The 16,225-nt window shown below is 40.1% G+C and overlaps 1 protein-coding gene across 1 annotated transcript in view; it reads left to right on the top strand.

The window, feature by feature from the left end:
- Nucleotides 1-16,225, top strand: part of yjefn3 (YjeF N-terminal domain containing 3) — a 48,606-nt gene that overhangs the window by 21,624 nt on the left and 10,757 nt on the right. The window contains exon 2 of the mRNA XM_082522973.1: nucleotides 14,151-14,259. Within this exon, the coding sequence (XP_082379099.1) occupies nucleotides 14,151-14,259 (109 nt within the window). The remainder of the gene's footprint in view (nucleotides 1-14,150; nucleotides 14,260-16,225) is intronic.

Raw genomic sequence — 16,225 nt, 5'->3', positions numbered from 1 at the left:
AAGCAGGCTCTGCATGATGGCTCCACCCCCACATCACACCTTTGCAGCATGTAGCTGACACATCTGTGCCTACCTCTTTCGCTACTATTGCACTTTCACCTCCCAATCATTTTCAAGGGTGGTGAGGAAGCCTGACTCTATGCACACATATACACTGTCACAGAATACAAAATGTGTGCCCCCCAGGACTCACACAATCACACAGCTGCATGCAAAAACCCACCAATTCTCATATACGACACCCTGCCAGGCTCCTCTGGCTGCGCAGCTTGCGTGACAATCTGTTCCTAATGTATGGGAAATGCCACATGTGCACACATTATGCAGCTAAATCTGTCAATGTAAAAGCCGTTAGTAGCCTGAGGTTACAGCTGCATGCACGGACCTTTACCAGACAAACTCATCAGTCAGTTGTGGAAGGTGCCAAGGGCAAGCGGAATTGTGAGGATGTTTGAGCAGCAGCTGGAATTTGATAGTCATTTCTGACATTGTGGGGCTGTTAAGTGTGAGTGTCTGTGCCCTATAATCCAACACCACCACAGCGGCAGGCTAATTGCTTGTGTAAAACTCCATTTGACAGAGAGAAGAGTGTTAGGTTTATGTGATTGACACACATCAGAGAATAATAGCCCCCCCTCAGAGTTGTGTCCAGGTTTATTGAAACCCCTGCCTGCTCTGCTCTCATTAGAAGCGTCTCACTGGAATATTACTCTGTAGCTCCTCAGCTTTCTTTCAACTCTCTCATCATCATCAAAGCATCTCTGAAGTAAACGCTCATCATTTCTTGCCATCAGCCTTGATCTCCTTACACCTCTGAGACATTTCTTCTTTGCCACCTGCCTTGTAAACCCAACCACACACACACACACACACACACACACACACACACACACACACACACACACACACACACACACACACACACACACACACACGCATGCTCACATGCCAGCGAAGTTACAAAAGGTCGGCCGAATGCCAGTTTCAATTGGATGGTCTCTCTGGTCCCTCTCATGGTTTCCCCTACTGCTGGGCTCATCAATTATAAACAACTAGTACATTGAGTGTGTGTTCGTTTACACATGCAGGTGCGCTTGGGTGGGGATACAGTTTTGTCAGAAACAAAACAACACTTTGCGTGCAGCTTATGGGCAACTAGGTGGGAGACACTGAGACACAGTGGCAGTGTGGGTTTGAGGCTTTCTTATTAATATGCTCTCTGGTTTTTATGTGCTGCATTTGTTCTGTATCTAAATGCCTTTCAGTTGACCCACCTGCTTTTGCCATATGAAACACTGCATAGTTTGCCCCGTGAAAGAGAATTTCTCAGGAGAGAAGGAATTAGATCACACACACGCACGTACTTGTGGCAGAAGCGCACACACACTTTTACCCGTACATGCACTCCGAGGATGATTAGGTAGGAAGAAAGTGAACAATCTATGTGGAGGGAGTTCAAAGGCATCCTTGGAGAGTTTTCAGCAGCAGCATCATTCTCATTTTTTGTCCTCCTCTGGCTCTGCCTGGGGATTCTCCCATCTTGCCTTTTATTCGTCGTGCTACAAAATAGAACGTAAAAAGTGTGAGCAAAAAGGGAGATTAGTCTTTTGTAACCAAACCAACTAAGCTGAGGCCCACTGCATTCCTCCAGGGCCATCAAAGCCTGTAATGGGGACACGTCATGGAAACAACAACAACACATGAAAATACACAACAACAAAATACACTGAAAAGATTTTTATATTCAGCTTTACCTAAACTGCAGGCTTGAACTCCAAACTATGCATTCACAGAGCCATTCATTATACTCATTAGCAGAGATGGGCAGTAACGTGTTACTGTAATCTGATTGCTTTTTTCAGGTAACGAGTAAAGTAAGGGATTACTATTGCAAAAACAGTAATTAGATTACCGTTACTTTCCCGTAGGAACGCTGCGTTACTGCGTTACTAAAACCGTGATTTTTTTTGTGAGAACGTCTGATGACAGTGACGTAAGCGAGTGCGCCGTTTGTGACAACAGCTGTGTGCAGATCAACAATGGATCATATATCGAGTGCGGGAGAGAGTATGAGCGTGCAGCGTTTAAAGCTTGGAAGTACTGAGCTTATTTTGAGTTTGATTCCATAAAAAGTGACAAAAACATTAGTGTCCATTGTGCGTGGGAAGAAAACTTCTTTTTACAGCGAAAAAACCCCCCCTAAACTTCCAAGCAAGCACCGGGAGTGCGCTACCACGTAATGGGAAACTCACAGAGAAACTCGCGGATTCTTCAACTGACCGCTGCGGCACACCTGCACCAGGGCAAACCTCCGCCTACCCCACTCCTGCTTTACAGGTGAAAATAGAGCAACAGGACTGCTGAGTCTTTGATGTTATTAATTTTCTGCTGTGTTTTACTTGCATCTATTTGAAAGTGTAAGTGTAAACACAAAAACAAAAAACAAAAATTATGCTGGAATGTGCAGAAAATAGGTTTAAATGTTAAACTAATTTATTCCAGTCAGAGAATGTTGCATATAATTAAATTTTTGCTTGATGGATAAAGTTAAAAGGTTAAAACTAATAAATCAAGTTTTAAAAAGAGACTTTTCCATTTGATTACATTTTGTATGATGCAGAAAAAGTAGAATTGGGCTGAAAGATCTATCGCTTTATTACCTACTCAGGTTGTAAATCATGTTTTTAAAAAGTAACTAAGTAACTAAGTAATTAATTACTTTTGAAAATAAGTAATCAGTAAAGTAACGGGATTACTTTTTTGGGGACATAATCGGTAATTAGTTACTGATTACTTTTTTCAAGTAACTTGACCAACACTGCTCATTAGCTACTTTTGTTTTTTTGCTGAGTGTAATTGTAGATTAATAGCTTGATGACTGCAACAAGACTCTTACAAATGCAAAAATCACAAACAGACCTGACAAATTCATATTTGGGTGGAATCAGTGTGCATCCTCCACTCGACAGCTGAACCTGGCTTGCGGCTCCCACGGGAATAACTGGCTGGGGCACAAGCTGCACAGAGGGTCAGATGCAAATGTTGCAACATACATGTCCTAAAGGTCTGGTGATGTCCACGTCTCCCTGTGTTTTTTGGAGTGGATGCAGTGGATAAACAACTTTTAGGACACCTGTATTTCCCAGTAACAAATATCCACTGTTGTCAAATACAGTCAACAATAAATTAAAAGATTGCAAGTCAGCATTTCACAGTCACAGTATGCTGAAACTGGTGGACAATATTAATAGTTTCTTCCTTGCTGCTAATTCTGTTTGTATAAGCCTAGGCATGTATTGTGTAGATCACATTTCAGCAGTATTTTACAACAGCATAGCTTCACAGTACCTCATGAGTGAATATTTAATTCCTCTTGCAGCCATAGAGTCTTTCAGAATTATTATTATTTTACTATTTTTCAATTTTAGATTGTCTTGCCAAAGGACCAATGAGCTAATTCAATGGTACAGTATCTTTCATCCGTTCATCCACAATTTACAAGAACTAGAACAAAAGTTCTAACCAATACCTAATATCGGTTATCATTTACACTTTTTTCAGGTACTTTTACAATTAAATTAACATAAGATTCTCAATTTTAATATATTTTGCATACACAACATGATAAAGAACTCATGAAATTATGTGACTGCTTAAAATATCGCTTTGTCATACATATTGCAAACCAGCTGTATCCTGTTGGTATGTACTGATCATGATCTTATTGGTCATGTTCATAGAGGGAGTGGCCCTGCTTGTTCACTCTCCTGTCAGGAAGACTTGGCTCCTATCACCAATATATTAATATCAGTAATATGGTCAGTGCTGTGAAATATATGGTGATGCGTTCACATATTTTGATACTGACCATGTAGTCTTAATACTCCTGAACTGGAATAAAAAAAAAAAAGCCTGTATACTATAACTTGTTTTTAATGTCATCATGTTCCCCAAGACTGGCAGCAAAATGTAAACTGTAGAAGCAGTAAATTTATGGGAAAAATTGTGCTGAAGTTTCTTTTAGATTTCTTTCTGATTTTAGCCACACAGCACCTTTGTAGTCCACATAACACCCTTATTTCATATCAAAATTTTGACAGGATAGTTTTGCAATTGGCAGCTTGGTTATGTTTTGCTATTTGCAGGAACAGTTATAGGTAAACAATATATACAATATGTACGAAGTGATTTAACCTGTAGAAATATATTTTTAAAAGGCACATCTTTTTTTGTGTGTATTGTACGTCCTGCTTTCATTTTTCCATTCTTTTCCTGCTTATTGATCATCCTGTGATTCACCCCCGGACACACACACACACACACACACACACACACACACACACACACACACACACACACACACACACACACACACAAACTGTTACTCTGTGTTCTGTAGTTAACCAGCCGTGACATCTGGAGCTAAATGGGTGTTAGAGCTGCAGACAGAGGCCTAGAGGGATTATAGACTGACCTGAAATAGAGGAAAAACCACATGTTTCTTTTTGGCTGTTTTCAATAGTCCTACCAGTTCCCAGTCAGCATAAAGAACATAAAGGTAGACTGCTGACACTGATTAAACACTTTCTCAGGATGCCCTGTAGAGGCCTGGTGCTCTCAGCTTGCACTCTGGCTGAAAAGTGTTTATTTAGCCACTTAAAGCAGAGAAGGCTGTAGGAAGACTGTCCTCTTCATGGCAGGTTTTTATTAGTCTGACTTGTTTCTTTGTATCTCAATACCGCCAGTGGCTGTACTAATTATACTGTGTCACTTTCTCCGCCTCTGTTCTCTCCCCACCTTTCCTTATCTGTTCTTCACTTACTTTCAGGACATCGCTATAATACTTTAGACCCCAGAAGCTTTCCTAACTTTTCTGATAGTTCCATACATACTGTATAGATAAATATTGAAGAGTATAGCTGATTCAGAGGTGCCACTAGAAAACACCTCAGAAAATCAAGCAGTTTTTATGTGAATCACCCGAAAAAGCACTGCAAGCTAAAGCTTCTATATCATATTCAGTGGTGGTGAGGGCTTGTGTATTGCGGATGATAAATTTAACCATAGAATGCTCTGGGTAAAGTAATGTATGCATCTATAGTAAAGGGTGTACTGACCTTTTTTTCTTCTTTATGTTCAGTCAAGTGATTCTGGTAACTCTGTTGCTAGGACACCAGGGCTGTGCATAAGGGGCCCACGAGGGAGAAAAATTGGGTCGCCTTTTCCTTGTATAGACCATCATTAGTATTGCACAGAAACATTACAAAATGGATGCTTACTTTTTGTAAAATAAGTCTCGACCTTAATCTAGAGATGGGTAGATAAACTGTATGTTCATTCAAACTTGACAGCCAGGCTGAAGAGCAGCTTCTCCAGCAGCTCAGCACAACTGATTCATCTGATACATAGTTTGTTTTTAAACTTCAGGTCACTTAGTAACATAAATGGGTCATCTTTCTTGTGTGTCCTGGCCAGTGGCCTTATAAATTGCGTTATCCATTCTGCTCTGCCTCCAGTACCTGGAGGACAAAGATCTGTCTCAGGAGAAAGAAACAGGATGTGACAACGCATGCCCTATAATTTATGATCCTTATGGCCCCTGGCATCAAACTGAAGAGACTGGGCTTAAAGGAGAGGCAGAGATTAAAGACCACTGACGGGGCATGGCATGATGTAACCTGTGGGTATGTGGGTGCGTGAGCACCTCTGTTTGTCTCGTGTACTTCAGTACATTTGTGTGACCTGTATGCTTACGAGTGCGCGTGTGTGTAGGTGGGTGCTCATCCATCTGGATAGAAGCTCTTCTCCTTGTGCAATCACATGACATCTAAAAATGAGGGATAAGCAGACTTGACTCATGGATATTTTTAGCTCCTGAGAACACTCACTCTCTCACACATACAGGAAATTTAACACCAAAATGAACTTGCCATCACCTGTGGCTTTAGGTTAATATGATCCTTGTTCATCTTTTGTATCTACAGGTACATGGCTGCTGGAGGATGAAATGAGTTATGAGAGCAAATGGAGGAGCCGCTGATTGAGATTATCTCAAGAATGTCTGTCTCGTTGTACCGGATATGAGAAACATGAGCAGACAACTAAACTGATTAAGGCAGATTTAAAAGAACGATACTACCGAAGATAGTCGTATGGATGTGATTTTTAAGGAGACTTGAAAAAGTGAATCATAGCGTCCTGATTTGATAAGAATTGAGCAGCATGACGGGGCTCATGCTGGCCAGTTAGAAAGGGACCATATGGCGGCTCAGAGCCAACTCCTATCTGCCAGCTGAGACTGTTGAAGCGACGCTTCCGCCGCTGTGGCACCTGATCCCTCCAGCAAGCCAATTATACAGAGTGAATCATTACAATTTTATATTTGTTTTTCATTTTCAAGCATATGACAGGACATAGAACTGGACAAGATATAGGACCACTCATAAAACAACACAATCTTTATGCCTTCAGCAATATACGCATGTCAGTTTGAATAGAGTTACACACTCGACACCTCTAATGAGTCATGCTCGCTTGATTTTGGCTCGCTATGATTATTCTGGATTATTCTGCACCGTGGTCACTTAAGCTGGAGGGAGTTTATTATTTCACATCTATCAAACCAAAATACATTTGCTACTTTGTCTACATTCATAAACATAAACATATAAAAACATCTATATATTCATCCATTCAGATATACTCTCTCCCTCTTTTAGTTTTATTACCAGCAGTCACACATCTGTCTTCTCTTAAATGTAGACAGTTTGTATGTGAACCTTGCTGCATTTCTCTTCTGCCCTATACTTTCCTTGGATGCTGTGGGACTTCCTGGAGGCACGCTGCAGGCAGTGCAATTGATGATGAAAGGTGTCCTGAGTTGACACATGTTAAATTAGATGCACACATACAGACATAGGCCTGAGAAAGCCCGCTGATAATCTTGTTATAATTGCAGGGGAGCCATCTTTTTGTAACATAGTACAAGACACTTTAATGCTTAGCAGGGTATGACGCGTGGATGACCATCAGCATGATATCAAAATTATGACCAAAACCTTTTAGCGGAACATGGCTGAGGGTCTATAACGAGATTCTCTTCAGAGTAATGATTAAAGTGATGCTTGCAATGAAGGATGACAGTAGACTTACCTCTGAATCTACCTGCTCCACTCTCCCTCTAAAGGCATTTCTCAGATCAAAAAGCGTGTACATAAAAAAATAATAAAGCCAAACAGATTAAATCAAATGTTGGCGAGTCATTTCCCGTGTCTGCTCTCCCTCTCTCTCCCTCCCTCTCTTGCGCTTTTCTCTCTCTTTCTTTCATTCTGTCACCTTTCCATGTGGCATCACTCTGGTTCAGCGAAGTGCAAACCTCGATCAGAACAACAGAGAAATGGATTGCGGCAAAAAGGGAGGACAAGAGTGGCAGAGGGAGATAATGCAGAATCGATAGGCAATAAAGTAAGATTGGCAAAACTGGAGATGAAAGGACAGAAATGAAGGGAAGGTGCTACCAGGGTGTGAGATCGAAAGTAGGCAGATAAAAGCAGAAGAATGTCTGCCAAAATATTTCATGTCTGCCAAAATATTTCATGAAGAGAGTGTGGTGTATTTTTGTCTTAACAATCCTGTTTTTTTTGTGGTTCATATTTCGTTTTCCACTCTTCAGAACGGTGTGAGCATGTGTTAATAGAGTTTTACAAGAAGAAGGTGACAGAAAACAAATGTGAAATTCATCCACACAGTCCCACCTTCACATTTTTTGTCTCTGCCTATTTCTGGTGATTTCACCTGAATTTCTATGATATTCCTTCGTCTGGTCCATACATCACTACTAGTGTTTTTATGATTCTGTAGTCATTTATATGTCCATACAAGGCATAAACTTAGGGATAACATTGTTCATCGATTAGGCAACCTAGTACTTTGACTCAGACTAGACTCCATCTGTCTCATTAGACAACTGCACAGACATTTTTGTAAGATATTTGTCACAGGTTTCAGACATACTGAGGCTCAGACCTCCTTTTGCAAAGAGATTCAGGGCTCCAGGGTCTGCAAGAGGGAAAAGGGGAAAAGTCCACACACCGATGCTCTCCAGAAAACGCTCCACTCTCCTCCGCAGCCACTCATGCTCCAACTCTAACACACTTTGCCACTCAGTCGCTCTCAGACGATCCACACGGGGAAACGGGAACAGGTCCAGGGAAATCTATTTACAAGAGTAGCTTAGTCAGAAACAGGCTAGGGAAAACACACAGATTCAGATATTGGTTGCCGGGCTAACTAACACGGGTTACTCAATGATCCAGCGATGAGAACCACAGAACCGCCATCTTAAGTAGTACTCAGAATAACAGGTGGATTAGCAGCATGTGTGACAATCAGGGCAGGTGCGTGGGCCAGAGGCGGGACCCTGAGGTGAGCTCCGCCCAGGCAGAACAGAGACAGGGGAGAAAGAGAGAGAGCACAAAAACAAAAACAGAAAACATGTGGCCTGAGATAGTCAGCCAGGGAGGCATGGAGACCATGACAATATTATTGTTGCCTAAAGGATGAATCATGCTGTTATGAATTTTCCCCAACTGACATGTACAGTTTGACATGTTGGCTTTAAGGGCTCAGTTATACAGGCCTAGAGACCAATAGGTGACTCGTTGGCAATCACAGGTTGCAAGAGGAAAAATATGTGTTTACTCACAAGTTGGCAAGTGGTTGCTGGTAATTGCAAAGTATATGGTGCTGCACCAAAAATCTCCTTGAAATTGCTTTTGTTGTCGCTGTCAGCTATAGTTTTCACTTGACAACTACAATATTTGCAGAGTTGTAGTGACGCTATGAAATGCATCACACAAAATGTTTTCCAATTCTCTTGCTTGGAATGATGATGAAAACCTCTGAAGGTCAGTTGTCTCCATTGCTTGTTGCTTTTTTACTTTGCATGTTTTCCATTTCTGCTTTCATCATGTTTTTTTCAAGTTTGACTACCACTCACCAAGTTCACCTGTGTGACTGAGGCCTAATGAAAATACAGCAGAAGACACACAAGTGTAGCGGATATAAAGTAATCTGTGCAGACATTTATGGTTACCACCATGGACCTTTTTTTCTACTCCCACAAGCAGGTCAAAGTTTTGTTTTGTAAAGTGGGATATTTTTACAATTGAAGACAGACTAGATTCAACATTTGTGTCAAAATGCTCCCCCTACTGACACTTGAGGTGGGCTGACTTCATTTTTAGTTCCTATGTTGAGATTGGAATTTATCACTTTAAGTAAAATGTATATTGGATCGATTACAGTGAAAAATGCCATATTTACAAGTCCCAATTCCAGTTTGTCTCCTTGTGTCATTTGCATGAAATTCTGTTGCATTTATTCCTCATTAGAAAAGTGCTAACTATCAGCTTGTGAGCATTAGAAACACACTTAATATCATCATTTTAGAATTTGCATTACAATACTGTGCAGATGGGACATATGCATAGATTAACTAACCAGGCTTATGTTAACTCTATATATCTTACACATTAAGCCAGCATATTAAGCTATAGGTCTTTTGCACACATCTGTTTCAAATCTCCATATTTTGTCTCCTTTTCTGTCTTCAGCTATTTATTTGTACTATTTGTTCTATTTCTATTGTATATATTAATCGGCATCTGTGGGTGGACAGCAAGGAAAGAATTTCATTGCACAAAGAAATGCCTTTTTTCTTGTGACACATGACAATAAACACTTTGAATCTTGAATCTTTGAATGCACCGACAGTCTCTCGGATCCCGTTTCAGGTCTGCTGTAGTTGGTTTTTTTAGGCCTCCCGTTTCTTCTTTTGTCCTTTTTTTTTGGTATTTTTTATAAATTAAATCAACAAAATGAGAAAAAAAAAAATATTTTTAAGACAGCCTAATAGTATCAAATTACCTAAAGACACAATTTAAAATGGCTTCTTTTCTGAGTTATCTGTGATGTGTTGACACAGGTACAAGTATTGGAGCTAGTGAAAAGGCGACGATTGCCCAAAGAAAAATATTAAAAGACCTTCAGAAAATCTGGAGAACTGTTGATCAGTGTAGGTTTAAAAACTACAGAGTCAAGTCTGGCTCCTTAGAAGCAAAATATAAGTAACTGAGAGGTGGCTCAATACTTTTGCACAGAACTGGACTAAAAGGGCAGTTACAGAAGACAAATGCTTCAACTGAACTGGCTGAGTCATCACTCTCTCCTCTTAACTTTGCAACAAAATAGATAATAATTGAATGGAAATGTCACAGATTAGTATTGTAAAGGGGACATAAACAGACACAAAAGAGTGCCTTTCTTCAGATCAACATGTTTTTTTCATGTACTTTATTTGTGTTTGAAAGGCCTGAAGTATCATTAACAGCTGTCGAGTAATAGACTTAGCAGGAGGTGGACAGATAATGACCGAGAGAGGGAAAAAAGGGCTACTCAACTAATGAACAGTGGCTTTTTTTTATGCTTTTTGTCCCCTCCAAGCAAGAGTCTGACTAATTATTAACAGCTCATTATTGGACCGGGATGGCTCCCTGACACATACGGCCTACTACTAGTTCAGGTAATTACAAAACAGTAAATTTGAGGCAGGTAACAGAGATGTTGTACAGTCACTTTTATGAGTAAGTGCTGGTTCTGAGTATTGAAACACTAAATACGGGAAGAAGAAGTGTTTACTACATTAGGTTTGACTGGATTGGCTGGATGCCCATGATTCAACTCTCCTGTTGAAATCTGGTCACTGTAGAAATTATTTGATTTGAGCTTTGTGACAATGAGTTATCATGAATATGGGTGCACTGTCATAGGCAACAGTATTCAGGTAGTTTGTGGTGTTTAAATGGTGGTCCGATGGTGCTAAAACACCGAAAGTATGCCAAGAAAATATACCCCACAACGTTACACAAGGTCACCTCGTCATTCTGATGCTCTGTTTGAACTTTAGTAGGTTTTCTTGACCACATCTACATCAACCTGCTCCTATCCAAAGCTAACAAATGCAATACAGTTCTTTTTTTTCTCTTTTTGCCGGGGAGCCCTGAAGGCAGCAGTAGGGGAAACACTGCTTGTTGTATCATGATATACCGCTCTGCCTGGCAAGTAAAATCTCAACCACAGTCTTTCACTATTATTTTAATCATGCTCCTTATCACACCAGAAGATCACTCTTGAAAGATGGAAATTAGGCAAAGTGAGTGGGCGGGGGTTGTAAAATGTGGTTATTTCAGTCTTCCAGTGTGAGGAAAATAGAAGCTCTTCTGATATTCAGGGGAATCGTCATCTCTCATGTGATTCAAGGATGCTTCACAGCTAGAAAATCCACACTAGAACATATTATTTATGAGTTTTTCATTCGCCTGTATCAAATTTATCATCCTCGGGTGCCTCTTTTGGCACTTTCATCGTTTTTGTAGCAAAACTGTTGAATTCGATTGTCAATATTTAACATCTGTTCATTCCAGATATTCCAATATTTTCTGTATATAATTCACTGCCTATACATTTAAACTCCTAAAGTATTGAAATATTTCTTTCAGCAAACATCAAACATTGCTTCTGTTTTGTGTAATTTTCTCTTGCTACAAATCTATCCAAACATTATTATTTATTCAAATGTTTGTGTTAAAATTTTTAATGGTTTTATGACCTCCAACTTGTCCATTATTATTCAAATTCTTTTTTTTATCTTTCCTACATATCCTCCTGCCATTTCCTGCTGCTGCAACTGGCCCAATTTCCCCACAGCAGCCATTTAAAGTTTCATTTTGTATTATCTCGTGTGTAAGGTAAACAGACTCATTAAGCATGTTGTGATCATAGTTAAGCTTTGCTGCAATGAGGGTGGCACACTGCCGGCGCTCAATTCATGCACCATGGGGAAATCAACTCTCCCTCCAGGGAGAGACTCCTAGCTGTTGCATGACTGTAGCTACAGGTGCAAGAGAAACTATTACTCATGAAGCCTTGTTTTCTGCAACACACACACACACACACACACACACACACACACACACACACACACACACACACACACACACACACACACACACACACACATGCATGGACACAGCTGTTGCTTTTTTGTTGTTGTTTTTTTAATGTTTTAACGCCAACTTGTATATATTTGCACTTTTCTTCAGAAGCACTTTTCTATTAAAACTTGTTGCACATTCAAATTTTCCTCACTAGCTTCAGCTAAACAAATACTAATAAGCATGATTATAAGTGGTAATTGAGAGAGCATGCAGTATGTGGCATGAAGCAGCCATCTGTTTTTAGTCCTGAACACAGTGTGCTGTTCCTCTTGTGGTAGAGCCTCCTGGCTAAAACTACCAGTCGTTGATTTGCACACCCACAACATTTTGTTCTGTCTGTGATATTAAGGATCAATACTAATTGCCCATTCAGCAGCGGTACTGTTATCGCTAACGCAACAATCCTGGGCTGAGATTTAGCCTCCCCGCACACACACTCGCACACCCATCAACAGCTATTTTTTACACAGATTGGATAATTCCCATTTCTGTTTTAAAGGCAACCTCACAGAATAGCCCATCCTGAGGCAGAATCAATTCTGCTCAACAAAAGCTGTAAGAAGCTCGGAATATTTTGGGCACAGCAAAACACAGAGTAAACCCTGTGAACTGAGGTGAACTTTCCAAAGATCAACTTGTCTCAGTGACTCAGGAAACATCCCTGAGGTGAGCCATGGGTGACAGCTGCTGCCGCTCCACTGGCACAGGTAAATGCCAGGAGCCCCACTTGGATACACTGACACACACACACACACACACACAAACTGCTGTGTCTTATAAAAATCTAAATGGAACAAAAGCAGGTTTAGCATTAGTTACACTACAAGCCGCAGAGAACAGAGACAGATGACCCAGAATGAGTTTATGTGTGTCCATTGTTTTCTTCATAGACATCAATAAAACGCACACATTGCTGCAAGATCAGAGAAGAACCCAGGGATTCAGAAACAAGCCTTCACTGTAATGGTTCAGAACAATAATAATCTTTATCTTGCTTGTGCTTGAGTTTGTTCCTGGAAAATGAATAGAACTACAGCTGAATAGCACTAAAATAATTCCATTACAGTTACATTAATGATTGAGTGTTTAGATACAAAAATACAGATTTTTTTTTTTAAATGCATATTGTCCTTCCTTTTCATTGGGACAACTTAGTAAACTGTATGATTATTTAGATTCCTGGATTTATATAGTTAAACTTGGAGTATAGTAGATATCAGTGTTAGCTGTGGTCTATTTTCTTCCATGTTCCCGATGTGGGGTGTTTTTGTGTCGACACATGATGTAATGAAAAGTAGCACAAATGATGTAACGAGAAGAAATGCCCATACACATGCATCAGTCAGTCACATTACAATCACATTACTAAAATGGTTTAAGTCGTTCTAGTTCCTCCAAAAACTGGAGCCTCTACTGTACTCTACTGTAGAGCATTCCTACATTCAGGAATCTGGAACAATTAATACATCCATCTGTTAAAGTTAAAGTAAATGTTTCACTAATTTCGGTTTTATTTTTGAATTGCAGTACTGCAGAGGACCACCAGGTGTCTGTAGAGTAATAGAGATGTATCCTATTTTAAAGACTCAGATCTCAAATGTAGATTACAGACTTAATGGTTTTACTTGGTCTTCATTCTCTCAGTAACAGGTCATGCCACTTGCCCACAGCCACATGTAAATACACCAATTTTGCTGTGTCTTCTTTTAGTCTATTTTAACACACAAGCACACACACACACCACATGCACACATGCTCTTTTGAATTATTCTGTTCAACATGGGGTTTATTTGCCCCAATAAACAAAAACAGAACAAAACTTACTATCTAAAGTGGAAACAGAAAAAACAACCTCACTGGGATTCAAGACAGGAAAAAATATACACATTTCAATGTATTTGAGCTAGTTAAGCTTAATTTGCTACAAGTGATAAAACGTAAAGCATTTCTTATTGCAAGCCACTGACAACATGCCACATGTGCTACATATCTAGCATGGTCTTCTCTCTAAACAGCCTCACCTACACGCTGCAGATGCTTTTACTGATGATGAACTTATGTTGCTTACAGCACGTCTGTATTTGTGTCTGGCAGTAAAGGGGAGGCAGCAGCTATAGAGACAGAACTACTGAGGGACTACAGGTTTGGACAACAGCAGCTGATAGAGATCTGGGGACAAGCATGCGCCCTCGCCATCACTAAGGTTAGTGTATCTCCCATCTTTCAGATAAACTGTGTTGTTCTGTTTCTCTTTTTATATACAACTAATTCTCAGTTCAGCCACTTCAGCCGACTTGTTACTTACCTGCCTAGCCCATCACTCCACCATCATTGCCTGTGCCTGGGCGAGACGGACTGGTAATTCTAAATTGACTGTAGACAAAGTGCTGTGTGAACATATGGTGACTTATAATCTTAAGTGCATTCACTGACTAGAAAACTGCTACGTAAATTACATTAGTGTATGCATGCATTACTCACACATGAGTGCACTGCATCTGTGAATTTCAGGTGATAGTGTCTCAAATTGAACATGGCTGACACTTCAATACTCATGAACATATAATGTGGTGGTCACTTCCTTTCTGCAGGACAACCATGACATTAACTATTCAGGATGAAAAATCCACAGTGGGACCCACTCAGTTTTTTTGCCTGTTATTATGAGTTTCTCTAACACCAAGATATTCTTTGTACTTCCAGTGGCTGTGCTTGCAAATGCACTCATGCACTCTCAAAGTCAGCACACACTCAAAAGAAAGCATAGATTTGAAAGGTTTGAAACACTGCATTTTTCTTCCTTTTTTCCCCCTCATTGCTTGTTGCCTTCACTTTACTAGAAGTATAAGTCAAAACAACAGCATGAGCCATCTATCGCTATCCAGCCGTCTCAATCAGACTAAGCATCCAAATTTCCGTGGGTGTGGATCCATCCAGTCTATCTTAATTTATTGTTGTGAATGAAAGCGGTGACAAGAAACATATTTCCAGTCAGTTGTTTTTGCAGTTCTCTTTTTAATGTGAAATTAACATTTAATCTGCTGTTGTGCTTTCAAAAAGCTTATTTCTTTGGACCATTACACCAGAGGGATCAAACACAGGGCAGTGGTTATTAACTGTGGAAATTTTGTGTGTGTTGTATTTAAATTTTCCTGCGTTTTAGCAGCACCTACAATCTGTTCCATATAACTAGCATTTCAATCTTATTGTTCAATTTTTATTTAATATGGGTGTTTTCTTTGCACTTTAGTGAAAATGGCAAAACTGCAAACATTTAATGACCATTTAAAAGTGTCAAAGCTGTTTTTTTCTTTCTCCTCACAAGTTTTGCAGGGATTAGCTCAAATCCAATTAAAACTTTCTTTGAGAAAGTTTTTCTTCAAATTCACACTTTTTTTTTTTCCGTAAAACTGTTCAAACCAAAGTATGTCATGCAAATTTTTCCAATTACAGAACTTTTTGAGTGTCATATTGCGGCTGTGTGCAGGCAGGATGAGGACCCAATCGCAAACTCACAGAGGCAGGAATGAACTCAAAATTCACAGCTTTATTGTGAGAGCAAAACCATACAAACTAAACTGGGCAACTATCACAGTACAGAGAGAAACACATGGCTATGAATGAGGGAGAACGCGACACAGAACTGAGAGAGATGCGTACATAAATACACAGAGGGTTAACGAGGGAAGTAGGAGCACACGGGGAACACAGGCGACACCGATAATCATAACGAGAAACGGCAGGCATCAACGCAACACTGACGGGAGACTGTCAAAGTAAAACAGGAAGTACACAGAGGTGCAGACAGGAGGAGAGAGCGAACACGGGGAGAGCACAGACATAACGGGATGGGGAAAACATGGAATAAAACACAAGGAGGGGAGACTAGGGCTCACAGATACACAGAGGGGCACACAGGGGGTAAAGTCACAAGGGGAAATCAAATAAGGAACATCTTAACAGAACCACCTAGGAACCAAGGCATAAATAAAGAACAAAATACAAAACACACGACAACTAAGAATGCTGGGCCAACATGGCCCAGGATCATGACATTGAGAAAAATAATTCAATCCAAAACTGCAGTTTAAAGCTCACATCCAATGACATCAGACAACTGCGGCCTCAGCAACCCAGTTTAATAACCTCTGCTGTGTCTCTCCAGCAAA

This window comes from Aulonocara stuartgranti, assembly GCF_965226115.1.
Source record: "Aulonocara stuartgranti genome assembly, chromosome: 23".
NCBI classification, from domain to species: Eukaryota; Metazoa; Chordata; class Actinopteri; order Cichliformes; family Cichlidae; genus Aulonocara; species Aulonocara stuartgranti.
Note: the sequence above shows the minus strand (reverse complement) of the source record. Positions and strands in the feature narration are given on the sequence as shown.